The 14,323-nt window shown below is 45.0% G+C and overlaps 4 protein-coding genes across 4 annotated transcripts; 2 read left to right on the top strand and 2 right to left on the bottom strand.

Moving 5' to 3' along the window:
- Positions 1–553: 553 nt before the first annotated feature.
- Positions 554–2,584, bottom strand: AOL_s00176g56 (uncharacterized protein; the record flags this gene model as incomplete). Its single annotated transcript, XM_011128192.1, has 1 exon — positions 554–2,584. One exon carries the CDS (start codon positions 2,582–2,584, stop codon positions 554–556), a length of 2,031 nt encoding a protein of 676 aa, XP_011126494.1.
- Positions 2,585–4,923: 2,339 nt separating this feature from the next.
- Positions 4,924–6,318, top strand: AOL_s00176g55 (uncharacterized protein; the record flags this gene model as incomplete). Its single annotated transcript, XM_011128191.1, has 1 exon — positions 4,924–6,318. One exon carries the CDS (start codon positions 4,924–4,926, stop codon positions 6,316–6,318), a length of 1,395 nt encoding a protein of 464 aa, XP_011126493.1.
- A 414-nt stretch (positions 6,319–6,732) lies between these two features.
- On the top strand, positions 6,733–8,559 carry AOL_s00176g54 (uncharacterized protein; the record flags this gene model as incomplete). Its single annotated transcript, XM_011128190.1, has 1 exon — positions 6,733–8,559. One exon carries the CDS (start codon positions 6,733–6,735, stop codon positions 8,557–8,559), a length of 1,827 nt encoding a protein of 608 aa, XP_011126492.1.
- Positions 8,560–10,177: 1,618 nt separating this feature from the next.
- Positions 10,178–14,113, bottom strand: AOL_s00176g53 (uncharacterized protein; the record flags this gene model as incomplete). The annotated part of the gene is made up of 1 exon (XM_011128189.1): positions 10,178–14,113. One exon carries the CDS (start codon positions 14,111–14,113, stop codon positions 10,178–10,180), a length of 3,936 nt encoding a protein of 1,311 aa, XP_011126491.1.
- Positions 14,114–14,323: the final 210 nt, after the last annotated feature.

Here is a 14,323-nt window from a genome sequence, read left to right as displayed (position 1 = left end):
ATATATTGTGGTAGTGATACGTATGTTAATGCGCACAGCTGTCATCTGGGTCCCGGACACAGCCTTTGGTTTAGTTTATAATTTCGGAATTCTAATGTTATGGCGCTGCATGCAGCTGGCTATATTCTCGTATTCTCCTTAGCTAGCTGGCTGGGTGGTTAAGCTTTCCAGATCTAAGCTATAGAAATGCATCTAGCATACAGGCGGGCATTATACCAATGCTTAAATTATAGTGCTTATAAGTAAAGAAAAAATAAGCCGGTAGAAGAAATGAATGAAAATGGGTATATAGTTACAAGAATTGAAAAGTGAGTAAACTCCGTTCGTCAGCGGTCATTGCATTGCGAAGGTAACCAAAGGAAGAAGAAAAAATGCAACAATTGGAATCAATCGAAGGTATAACGATAACCCACTCTGCGCCACAAACAACAGGTAAAAAAGCTAGTGTAGATGAGGGTTTTTGTATAAAAATGTATGTTTCAAGATGCATCGATGCTGGATGCAACATAATGCAAACTGTCAAAGCTTTAAGCACAGCAATTTCCTACCATCTCTACTGGCGCTGCAAACTAGTTCCACCATTGATTATTCGATCGGGGCTCATCCCCTCAATGCTATCCTCATTTAGAGTCGCAGTTGTGATCGTCGATGTTGGGCTGGTAGCAAGATTCTCATTGATCTCGGCGACCGTTTCAGGTACAAAATCCTTTACTAGACGTCTAGAAGGCGGGCTGGACTCGTAGTAAGTTTGATTATCTGTTCCACCAAAAGGTGTCCCATGCGCATGGCGCGGAGGAGTAACAGGCGGTCGGATCTGTTGTAGCTTCGTGCTTGCTGCCGTCAATATGTATGCTCCTTCTCCTTCGGACCGCGTGCCTTCAAAAGAGTTCTTTTGCAACGGCGGCGGACTAAGACCTCCATTGCCAGTGAAACTATCGGATGCGGCACTGCCTGTGCTCGAAATGCTAACGATCGATGTTTTTGACTCATTAATGGAAGGATAGAGGTTCATATGATATGTCTGGTGTTCGTTGGATGATTGTGCCTCATGACTAAGCAAGGAACGGTCGCTGTAAGTACGGTATATGCTATCGCGATGCTGTGGTTGTATATTTGGTGAAAGATGCTGATGGTACACACGAGGTCCGGTTGCAAATTTTGGAGGGCTTCCGAGGAAACTTGCTGTCGAGTCTCTCCGAAGCATTGATGGTCCGTGGGATTCACGACGGAAGGGGAGGGCTCCACCGAATGAATCTCTTCTAATGGATTCTCTTCTCATCTGGGCATATGATGTAATTGATTCTTTCCTAGGCTGCGGAATACCTGGATTCCCAACAGCTGATGACGGCGCCCTTGTGTATTGGGGGCGCGGAACGTCGTTGTAAGGTGTTGGGAAATTGCCGTCCTCAATATGGTTATTCTGAGAATTCCCCTGGAAACCTCCGCCACCAAAAGTCCAGTTCTCAAAGTTGTTAACCTGGTCATGGTGGTCCGGTATGTGCTGTGGAGACTCTGGATCGGAAGAATGCGCGGCAGAGAGAGGAGCGCGCGGTGAGGCAGATTTACAGTCAGGTATCCGAATCTGTGCTATTTTAGGTCGGCTACCAGGACGATGTTCTAGCCCGTCGGAATACTCTGCCAAGGCAGGCTGATTAGTATCAAAAGCTGAGGTCGAAGGAGATGTTGGTAAATGATCAAAAGTATATGAGTTTTGCAAGAACGAAGGCCGCCTTGCCGAATGCATATGATTAGAAAAATTATGGCCTGGCAATGTTGTAGTAGCTGGCTGTGCAGCTATAGAAGGGCGTCGATGTTGACCCGGAGGAGCAGACAAAGGAAATAAACTTATAGACGCACGTGGCGTCACAGGGGTGAATGTGAAACTCGAGTTTGATTGAGACTGTCGAGAGTGTCGAGAATATGTTGGTGTAAGGATGTGTACTGACGAAGGAGGTGATGGAAGTAAGATACTCTCTCGACAATTCATAGTCATATCCTCTGGTATTGGGGACTCACGGAGGTTGCTCCTACTAGAGGAGCGCGAGTGGGAGCTCTTCTTCCTGCTTGAACTCGACGGCCTCTTCTGCATGTCGGCAATATGCGAGTTACTTATCTGGCTTTCTTCATCTGTGGCAGGTAAAGGCGACAGCTGTCTGCTCTTCTCGGAGCTCATAGTCGAGGCCTTATGCGACCCTATGGATAAAGCTCTTCCTATCCCGGGGCTTATGCGACCAGTGATATTGGATATCGAGTTCATGAAATCCAAGGTCCCCATGCCTTGCTTCACCGGGTAGTTGTCATTATCGTCTCGAACCTGTTCCACCGTCGTTCGCGTCCCTTCCTTCGTCTTCTTGCGACTATGATTTCGAACTAGTTTCCCTTCTCGGACCGAGACCCCTCTGGAGGGACCATGTTCTGACCATGAAAACGAGACATTATCCTCCACGATACCGTGCTGTTGCCAGTCTCTTACTTTCCTTTTCCGCTTATGCGTTCTAACTACTAACGCTATAACCAGTGCTAGTGTTACTATAAGCAGAAGCCCGAGGACGCATGCTGTGGGGATGAGCACCCTCAGCTCCATATCGTGAAATTCGAGGTTATATTAGTTCGATATTGAGCGCATCTTCTCAGCGTTTATCGCCCAAGTCGTGTTTATACCCGGAAGTCGTATTCGGTTTAACTTTCTTAAGATATTCCCTTCTGATATTGTGTATAGTGTCGATATGTCGAGTTCTCCCTCTCGAATCAAATATATGTATGTTATAGGTAATGCGAAATTCCAATGCAGCAACACAAAATATCGAGTAACTATCGTGAACTTTTTGCCGAGAGGTTGCGTGCTAATTGATATTGATATCCTTCCAGGACGACCGTCGAGTTTTGTACCAAAAGGTTGATGAAGACTAGACCGGTCTTAGAACTCACTCGTAATCCTTTGGTATTAACTTTTTTTTTGGTTTTTTGTTATTGACTTTGTCCCAGTGCACCGGTTTAACCTTCAAGTGGCATCAGAATAACGTGGACGTCGAGCAAAAGTCGGTCATAAGAGTTTTTCGTTTCGGGTAAACTTCAGCAGGAACCAGCCAACTGATTCAGGAACGGGGCAAACGTTTGAACTGTCAAAGCCAAAAATCCTTATCAGGCAAAATGACAGTAGATCCAGATCCAGAGCCAGAGCCAAAATGACGAAAAAATCAAAAGGAAGGTTTTTTTTTGAAGTCGGGGAAAAGAACGGTCAATTGGAATATCAACTTGAAAGCCAAGGTAAATGAACGTATGTAAGATAAAAAGACAAAGGACCGTTTGTGACAGCAAGAAAAAGGGCAGGATGACAGTTTTATTGAACCCTAGGAGGTTCTATCCCAGAACAAAGGTGTACACCTGGACCTGCAGGGGGGAAAAGAACAAGGCAGGTTTAAGACTCCAATGCTAACTTTCAAGGGTTCAAAGAAATTTAAAGAGAAGGTTTTCGCTTTGCGATACAGGATTGACGTTTTTTCTGTGCTGGCAGCTACTCCTTTTGCCTACCTGTACCGGTCAAAGAAGCGGGGATCGGTCACGCTAGCGCTCGATTTTTCCCGTGTCGAAAGTTAGTGTAATGTTTCTCGAATGCGTTCCTGCAGTAGAACACCAGATCAGGAATTCTCCTGAAACGGGCGTCCAAGGGCAAGCGAACGCGATGACGCCAGAACCTCGCAAGTGAGGACCAAGCAAACGTGCGAAAAACTGTCGGCAAATATTTCCCTCTTTAAAAAAAAGTGAAGTTTCGCCGGTCCATACACGTAGGATACAGAATAAATCGTTCGAATAGTTTTCCGGTGACCCGGTTGAAGTTTACAAATAAATGCTCTCCTGCCAATTTAACATGCCCTGTAGATGTCGATCCAATTGAGGAGACGGGCCACCTCAGGTCATGGCCATGCACAAGACCAGGTTGAAGGAGGGTGGGCACCATGTGGGATGCCTTGGCGTCGAGATTGCCTCGTGCAAACAGTTTCACCAGGACCACTGCATAAGCCGAAATGCGGTGGAGGGCGGGCGGATTGACAGTATGAAGAAATACCTCAGTAATTAACTGGGGACACCTCTTTTTCAGACCGGATTTCACCACCTAGAATTACTTTATCCTATCAATGGTGGCTGGTGACCAGTGTCTACCATGTCTTCTAGCCTAAGTAAGATTTTCTTTAATATCAACATCCTTACCTCGTAAGCTGCAGCTGAGCTGAATACTACGTGCAGAGTTCGACAGGGGAAGCTCTAGAGCTCGCAGCTTTACAGTCATCAGATCAGCGCCCTACGTATACATGTATGGGTGGGGCTGAAATCTTGGTGTCTTCCTGAAGTCTGGTGTTTTTTAGGCCTTTAGAAATAAAATTGCAATTGCTTTGACTTAAGGTTGTCTCAAACCCCCCCCTCCGCGACTTTTCGAATGTATCAAGCAATTGTTTCTCATGAAAGTTTAGATTAACTAACAAACGAAACAATTGACAACGAGCAAAACTAACCGAACAATGCCAATTTTGAACGGCGATATGCGAAAGTCGAGTTCAAGCTCTCGGATTATTGGGATTAGCCTGTAAAACCGGACCCCCCCACCTCGGAAGGCACTCCGGCAATCTATGTGAGACCGAGATTGAAGGGGTGGTATTTCTAGATGCAACACAATCTAAATATTCCTTGTTGGATTTTGTAATAATGTTAAGCTACCATAACTGTAACTGGACAATGCAATGCAATTATCTATATCCCCTCGAATATTAGCATATAAACTCAAACACTATATTGTTTCTTTTTCAAGGCTTTTTCAAGGCTTTTTCAATGGGGATGCTTGAGAAAATTTTAATATCTCTACCACATGAGTTTTCTAAGGGCACGTGTGGCTTGAATCGATCGATTTATAATAGCTAGCAGCACACGATGATGCTGCAAGGACACCACAAACATGTCGCCTTGATAGCGTACCTCGCAATAATAGCCCTCCCAAGCGCCTGTAGCGCCTTCTGGATGAGATTCATATGGAAAAATGGCTTAACCGATCCAGACGGCATCGCCGATGCTACTTCTAGTATCGCTCAATACACACAAACCGGAGAGCAACCGCAGTTTTTATCCGACACCCTCAAGTTCCCACAAGGTGCCATGCAATGCCAATTAATGCAAGAACTGGCTCCGCATGAACACGGCCCTCAGGATCCAGTACCGGGGATTATTGGGATTTTTGATTCTCCTCGATCCGGATTGCAAGTGAAGTATTTATTTTTCTTCGAGGACGAGGTCTGCGGGATGACTCCCTCGATGTTTCTCAGATTGGAACCATCGAAAGATAATAAAGGAACTACTGGTAATTACTATTCTATAAATTTACTAAATGATGCAGTACCGGTCTTTAAGAGCTGGAAACAAGCAGACGACGACGACCCTATCGACCGGAAGATAATCGAAGCATGGAGTCGCCCGGGGCGAACAGACCGAACACCTCCAAGTAGGGCTTACATCAATTTAGCTGAACGGGACATGGGGAGCAATCTACGATGGAGACATATCATCAATGACGAAAAAGTGCTACCTAGCACTTTACTGAGAGATGACAAACAGATAGAGACCTTATTAGGCTATCGTTTAATTCAGGCACTTGGAACTTGGCTGCAGAGCGAAGAGAAGTACCAAAAGGAACAAGATGAATTGGATATAGATTTTGGATCCGAAGGCTTCAATTTCGTGCCAATGAACCGCTTTACTTTGAGCGCGCAGAGGGTTGCCGCGTATATGGTACAAGAAGAATATGAAAGACTGGGGCTACCGGTGCCACGTATCAAAACCCAACCGGACGACGGGCTCAATAGAGGTATTCCTCGACAACCTGATTTACAAACTACGTCGAATTCAAATAATCGGCCTGTCGTAATAGAGGAAGATGGAGCGGGTAGTGATACGCTAGCAAATATTCCCATCGATGTCGGCAGACAGCGACCAGACAGCCAATATCAGCTACGCAGTAGCTCTATAGCGCCTCAACAGGAAGAAAACCGAGGGGGGCGGAATTATCCAGTTGATCGTATATCGCCGCAAGTAGGTGTAAATCCACGGTATCAGATCTTCAACCCATCCGGAATTCCTCAGAGGCAGTATTCGGGGAACACTATTCCTCAATTTCAACAACCGCAATATAATAATTACAACTACAACCCGTCTGCGCCGCCGCAAAATGTCAACTATAACCCTTCGAGTCGGCAGTACGGGCCGAGTAATAATCAACAAGTGTCGAAGCCACAAGATCGATCGGACTCTACTCTCCGTCGAAATCCCGGATAGAAATTTCAAGATCAATTTGGCATGTGGGTTAAAAGTCAAAATGCATCAACAATTTTACTCAATTAATTATTATACATACTGCGTACATTGTAAAGCTACAGTGTTGTATATGTCTCAACTGCGTAAGACCTCGAGGCTGCCGGTATACAACTGAAAACACATTTTAGGTATTCTGGTGTTCTATTTAATTCTATCTTGAATATCCCAACCCTTTAGATACCTAGGAAGCTCCCGAGTTCCGGGGTAAGCTGAGATAAGCTTATAAGACTCAAATATCGTGAAACATGCTCAACCATGCATAAACCCGTAAATTGATAACTCCAAGCCTTAACTATGATCGTACAGAATATCTGACCCACATAACATTACCATTTCTTTCTAGAATAAACCCATCGAGCAATTAATCGAAGAAAAATGCGAAAACCACGTATCTTCCAAACACCATGCCTCATAACCACATGGCTACTAACGCTAACAATACCATGCCACGCCTTCTACCGTCTATGGGGCTACAGCGACCTCCGCAGAAACCTCGAAAACACCCGCCTCTTCAAAGCCCAATCCTCTCTTCTCACAAGAGGCAGTAAACAAAACCAAAAGCCACTATGTCATTCATTCCCAGACCCGAGCGATACCCCTCTAGGCGTCATCCGAGTCGTTGGAATAATGAACCACCCGGATCTCGCCAATCCAATCCAAGCTATGGGATTATGGGAAGAAAAAGATTTTAACTGCGGACCTTTCTTACCGCGATTGGTTATATATTTTCAACCTGGTCAGGAGACTCAGATTATTGATTTACGGCCGTTTGGTGGGGAGTGGGTTTATTCGAATTGGAAGCAGATTGTACCGGGAGATCAATATTGGAATTCATTTATTGCGCCGGAGCTTACAACGGGGAAGGAAAGGCCTGGTAGTGGGTTTGTTAAGAAGATAAAAAGAAAGGAAGATGATCATAATTTCGCAGAGGGAGCAAGCACCGTTTGGAATACACAAGTACCGGAGGACTCTTGGATAATCGATAAGAGACCCGCTCTTCTACAAAGAGATGCTTCAAAGTCGGGATTTGAGTCACGCTTCAAAACGGAGCTTACGACCTTACTTGTGCAGGAGATAGCTTATCCCTTAAGTGACAAAAAGGCTTTGGAGTTAGCTGTGGGGCTTACTATCATGAAGCAGGCTTTGGCAGAGCAATGCGGGAAATGGCGGTTGAACAGAATTGACAGAGATGTTCAGGGTCTTCCGGAGGAAAAGAATGTTGATAGCCAATTTATGAAGATGATAAAAACAGATACTCCGATTGTTTTGAATCCCTTCCTGATCGGGTATCAAGGTTTAGCAAGACAGCAAGATCTAGAGCAAATAGGGCAGCAAGGCCAGGTCGAACAGCAAATGCAGATAGAAGGCGGAACCACAGAAGCCCCCATCGAGGTGAAGGAAGAAGCTGAAGTCAAGAGAGAGGAAGTAAAGAAAGAAGAAGACCAGACAAATCCCGAACTGATAAATCCAGGTCTTATACCTCCAATTCCCGCCCTCAGCAAAACCCCTAGAAATCAGCAAATATCTACAAACCCCAACAACCCAGGTTACCGAGATCTAAACCTCGCCATGCAGACATACATGAATACCTTCCCCACACCCCAGCAGGCAAACTTTCCAGAATCTTTAATACAAAACTACAATCCCTACGCCAACGGCCGCATACCAGACCCGATTACATATACGACCCAACCATGGGCTCCTTCGATCGAGGAAATGATACTAATGCACCAACAGAGCTTACTTCATAACGAGTATCAACGTGAACAAAAGGCCCTCGAACGGACTATATCAGGGACCGGGTTTTTGCCAATCAAACCTCGTCCGCTCGGCATGGATCCATCCGTCAAGGTTATACCCCAACTGCATAGATTTATTACCCCCATCCCTCGACTTGTTGCAAATCAAGGAGTAAACGTGCAAAATATCAATGCGAAGAGGGTTTTACCATCCGCCGAGGATACATTAAAAAGCATTGAAGGCGAACAGTTGCGAAAAGGATTTGTTCCAAATCAAAGCCCTCAACAACCAACATGGGCGCAAGTGCAAGAGAAAAGAGAAGAAGAAGGAGAAGAAGAAGAAGAGAAAGAGGAGTTACCGCGAATCCCGAAGCCAAGAAGACCCCAAAGCGAGGAAGACTTTATACGAGACTTTCTGGAGCGGAACACAAAGGCAGATAAAAGAAAGACAAGAGACATATAACTTGTTATAAGCCTTGCTTTAGATCGAAGTTGTTAAGCTATGTATAGAATACCAGAACAAAAAAATTGCAAAAAAATGATATTGACATCTGCGCGGTTCGAACGCGCGCGCTCTTTCGAGCATTGGTGTGATTTAAGTTTGCTAGACAAACATAACTTAAAACCAACTCCATAACCACTCGGACAAGATGCCTGATCGGAGCTTTGAGGTTGGTATTGTGGTATATCAACCTTTCTCAGAACTTTCGTCGGCAACACTTCAACACAGATAATGAATCTATAACCCAATGCCCTCCATGCATCCCGGCGACGTACTAACGGATATGGCCTTCATTCGCACAGTGTAATACCCATTTTTGAGGGCCAGGAAGGACTATATAACTTGCTCAATACACTACAAACCTGAAGTAGCAGATACAGTACCGTGATATTTCTTCTACCAATTGATATGATGCTTCGACACTAGCATTAATTATTCTAGCTAATGAATATATCGGATAAATATTATATTAGGCCATAAGCTACTACTCACATTTCCCACAGATCCCCACATCTCGAAAGCAAAAGGGGTTCATTAGAACATTGGAGCCCTCGTGACCAATGTACCCCACTAAAAAGCCTCGAAGTAAAAAAAAAAAAAAAAAAAACCTAGCGGGGGTGGCTAATCCGCACCCAACCCAACCCCGGCTTCCTCCCCTTCTAGGATCAAAAAAATCCATCCCCATCACAGATGAGAAGCAAAAAAAAAATAAAGCAGCAAAAAGATCAAAAAGAAACTTCTTGAAGTTCTGGAGACACAGGGAATTGAACCCGGGACCTCATCCATATTGTAAGATTCACGCTAAGGAAGCGCTCTACCAACTGAGCTATATCCCCAATTTGATGAAAGACGACCTCGAGAAGTCTTCCATAAAGCTGCTGCAAACTTTTTCATCGTGTGCCCGGACGGATTTGGTAATTGCCGAGGCTTCGAACTAGTCTGGTTGGCTTGATTGGGAAGGTTTGAGAAGGATGAGAAGGTTTGAAAATGGTCACCACAGGAATTAATTAACCTTTTCCTTGAGGGGTCTGGAATTCCCAGATTTTAAGGAAATATGTTTTACAAAACTCAGAAAGAAAATATTTCGTATTACCCAACCGGCGCTTAACAGATCAAGATCAATCTAAAAGCCAATTGCAATATCGAGATATATGAGATCTGTCATAGTTAGCCAGTTGCGTTGAATAATCTAAAATCCAACATCATGCAAGTGCAAGTTAATTGAAGCACAGGAGGTTTTGGTCTCGACGCCAGATGCGCCGACTATTCATTAGCTGGTTGCTGTTTTTATTTTCACCGATATACTATTAATTGTCGAAAATGGTGCAAGTTTTTGTGGAGCATAATACCAATTTCAAACATTTCTATATATCCAAAACGAACAGTAAAAGAATTACAGGACTTATCAATAGCAACATGTTAACATTAATCTACACAATAAAATTAACATAGAAAGAATATAAAAAGAATATAACAATAACTTTCCAACTCAAACACTCCCTACACATTACGACTCTCAATTGCAATCCCCCTTTTAATTTTCTTCCAAAAAAAATATTGAAAGAAATAAAAAAATCATCTACGAATACGCAACCGGCGTAACCTCAGCCGTCGGAATCGGCTCCGTCAAATACGGCCGTGGCGATGGTTTCGGAAGATTATCATAATTCGTAGCCTCCGGTCCATAATCAGAATAAGTCGGTCTTCCCTTCGCATACCTCACAGATTCATTCCTCTCCTCCCCTTTAAGTAAAGAAACACAAAGCCACCGTCCAGTGGTACAAGTACAATTATCCGTAGGTTGCATCCCATTCCACGCTTTAAGAAGCTCCATATCTACCGGAATCTTATCCGCAACTGCTAGACAGGTATCGCCTTCTTTGATAAGATACCATTGGTTGCAGTTGGAGTTGTAAGCTTTACCCTCGAGTTTTCCGGGGGGGACGGTACAATGTGGGATTTCGTTGTGGGTGGTGCAGAGGTCGGCGTTGGCGGCGTCGGTTTTGACTTTGCTTAGGGTTTGGGGACATGGTACTGTGGTTGTTACTGTGGTTTCCGGACAACCGCCGCATTTGGTGGTGGTGTAGGTTATTGTTGACCATGAGGTTGGGGAGGTTATTGGAGCGGGGACGGCGGATGGTTCTGGTGTCCAGATGGAGATTGTGGGGGTTTCTGCCGCTGAGTAGACTATTGGGATAGTTGTCTCTGTGGGGGGAATGGCCATCATACTTGTGGTAGAGGGTTTTGTCTCGGAACAAGGTACCATGGTTACGATGGTGGTTGGCTGGCATTCATTACATGGTTTGGTGACGTATGTTGTAGTTGTCCATGAAGCCGTCATAGTTGTATCTTGCATGGGAGGAGGAGGAGCCATGCTAGTTGTAGTCATCATAGGTTGAGCTGAAGTCTGAGGCATCATGATCATAGTAGTGGTGGTAAACCCAGGTGGTGGATGACACTGAGGTCGACATCTATCGACCCAACCGTCATTCAAGCAACCACAACCCTTTGCAAGTGCTTCTGTAATCGCCATGGGGGTCTTGCATTTTATAAGAGCTTTTTTGTAGCTTTCCATTTGTGTAGCCGGCCATTCCGTTTGTTGGAAATCGGCACATTGGTTGTTACAGATCATATCGGCGATAGCCAGACCTTCTTTGGTACCGAATACCTCGTCAAGACAGTTGCCGGATGGCCATTCGCCTTTACCCTCATAGTCTTTGGGACACTCTTCCACAGCGTGAGCTTTCTTGGGAGGTTGAGCGGGGATAGAAGTCTTGGGAGGCTGGACGGTGGTGGATGGTTGGGCAGTGCTGGTGGTCATGTCAGGTTCCTGAGTACCATAGACTGGAGCAGCAGTGTAAGAAACCGGCATTGATGTGTAGACCATTGAAGTGGTAGACTTCATGTATGTCGTAGCCTCGGACGTAAGAGACCTGGTATCTTCCTTCGGACCGGTGCGTGGATAGACACAAGTCGTACCATTGCCAAAGTTCTCGATAATACAACCACAAGATTGTGTCAAGGCAGTCACGAAAGACTCGTGTGTTCCGCATCTATCATGGAAAGTCCAGTAATACTTCAGATCCTTAGGATCCAAATCAACCCCACCTTCTTTCTTATTACATAGCATACCGCATAGCGATTGTTTGTGATCCATCGAGTATTCCTCGATATGCTTCAAACAATTCTTTGGCAGTACTTTATCCTTGTTAGGACATGGTTTGACAGCACATACCGGTGGCAGGGTTTCTGGTACCAGATTTGTCGGCTTGTCTGTTGGAACAAGACCAGTATATTCCGGATCGATACAGTTACAAATTTTCTTGAGCATATGGGGTAATTGTTCACCGCAGGCACTATATCCTTCCTGGTATGCCTTGAGAGGTTTTGCATTGAGTTGACCCCATTTGCCATTATTCGACGAAGTCATCGATGCTTCCTGGCAAAGTATATCTCTGGAAGCACCGCTCAAGGGGGAAAGACATCCAAAGTCAAGACTGGTGGGGGGTTCATAGCCCTTTGGCTCGTCTCCACTGTCCGAGGGATCTGTGGGATGTGCGCATAGGTCCATAGTCAACATTGTTGCACTGGGTTTTGTAGTAGTCGTAGGAAGTTCTTTGGATGTCATGGCCCAAGACGTAGTTTGGTAGGGCATGGCGGTTTTGGTTTCAGCTGCGCTGGTGTAAGCCATAGGCGGCTTAGTAGATTCTTCCATGGCTGTAGAACTTGTCGCTGGCTCTGAAGATTCCTCCATGGTGGTATACTTCATAGGTGTCTTAGTCGACTCCTCCATAGTAGTATACTTCATGGGAGTCTTAGTCGACTCCTCCATAGTAGTATACTTCATGGGCATCTTAGTCGACTCCTCCATAGTAGACTCTTCCATAGTGCTATAACCCACAGGAGCCCTCGTAGCCGCATGCGTTGTATGATTATTATAATGATGTTCAGACTCAGTCTCCATAGCCATTGAACTAGTAGAAGTCTCCTGGTCATCATATTTAGCTGGTGGAGTAGTATACCCCCGTGGAGCCTCAGTAGTAGTTTCCTCAACCGAACTCTCTTGATAATAAGCCTTCGTAGGCTTGATACTAGTAGTAGTATCAGCCTCCATAGAATAACTCATAGAATGCGACGACGACGTATGCTCCATTCCCTCCGAAGAAGTTTCCTCATTATAATACCCACGATGCGTAGTAACCGGTTTCATCATAGTACTAGTTTCCATCATCATAGTTTCATCACTAGAACTAGAAGTCACAATATACGCAACTTTAGTATGAGAAGGGGTAGTATATTCGTGTACTTCGGTTGATGTTTCTTCAACTTCTCCATAAACTGGTCGAGATGAAGATTCTTCCATTTCAGTGTGGGATGTAGTGGTATGCTTCGAAGTTGCTGCCATCATGGTGGTTGTGGGTTTTACGTGAGTGGTGGTGGTGTGCATCATGCTTGTTTCTTCCATCGTGTCGCTTGTGGTTTCTTCGTCTATGTACTTGGGTTTCTCGTCTACCATGGAGGAAGTAGTAGTCATGGGTTTAACATGAGTAGTAGCATGCATCATACTTGATTCCTCCATGTCGGTTGTAGTCTCCTCGTCTACGTACTTAGGCTTGTCATCCATCATGGAAGTAGTAGTCATAGGCTTTGTGGTCGTCATAGCCTTATGAGTTTCTTCCATAGTAGACGTAGTGCTGGTCGAGGCATCATCTTGATAACCCCTAGTAGATGGCATAGGAGTACCATCGGAAGAAGAAGTCTCTTCGTCACCGTATTTTCTACCAGTAGGTTCTGGGGCTTCGGTGGGGATAGATTTATCCTCGTCCTCCTCCGTATGTGCTGTGGTTGTCATATATGTTTTGTGAGTAGTAGTCATAGCATGAGTCGTTGTTTCTGTAATCTCCATTTCATCTTCTACCATAGAAGAAGAAGTCGAAATCCGGCCATAAACAGCGCTAGTAGAACTCATGACTTCCTCAACAGTCGTACTAGTCCCCTCCGCTTCATCATCTTCCTCAACAGCAGCACTACTCGTCGAAGCCGGTTCCTCCTCCTTAGTAGTAGTAGTATCAGCCGGAAACGCAGTACTAGTAACAGACCCAGTCCCACCAACAGCCGGTTTCCCAAGTTTAACCTTACACCCAGCAGTCTTCCAATACCCCTCAGCATAACACCCACAAGTATCCTCAAACGCCTTAACAATCGCCTCATGAGATCCACACTCCTCTTCCGCAACTTTATAATCTTCTAAAGTGAACACCGCGGCGGTCATATTATTCGACGGAACGTAGGAGTTATCCGGACTTCCTGGGGTGTATGGTTTCGTTGGATCCAAACGGGAACATATTGCTGTGCAGGCTGTGAAGCCTTCGATTTCGGTTTGGAGTTGTTTTACGCAGGCGGCTTTCATGAGGTCTGTTTTTTTGTTGGCGGGGCAGTCTTTGACGTCGGTGGCTAGGGAGGGGGTGGATAGGAGGAGTCCTAGGACTCCGAGGAAGAGGGTTTTGCTGCGCATCTTTTTTTTTTTTTATGTGGGTCGTTGTTCGACCGGGTTATGGGCTTCTGCCCGTTTAGAAGGGGACTAAGGGGGGTTTAGAGTATAGGTGTGAAGATTAGAGAAATTAAGTTACATATGCTTCCAGAGCTTATGTGTATTAATATAAAAAGTGAGGGAGCTGTGGAATATATATTATCTACTTGAAGAGCGTCTTCGCATCAGGGACGA

Source organism: Orbilia oligospora (genome assembly GCF_000225545.1).
Source record: "Orbilia oligospora ATCC 24927 unplaced genomic scaffold scaffold00176, whole genome shotgun sequence".
Taxonomy (NCBI): domain Eukaryota; kingdom Fungi; phylum Ascomycota; class Orbiliomycetes; order Orbiliales; family Orbiliaceae; genus Orbilia; species Orbilia oligospora.
The sequence above is the reverse complement of the archived record's forward strand: the minus strand, read 5'-3'. Positions and strand labels throughout refer to the sequence as shown.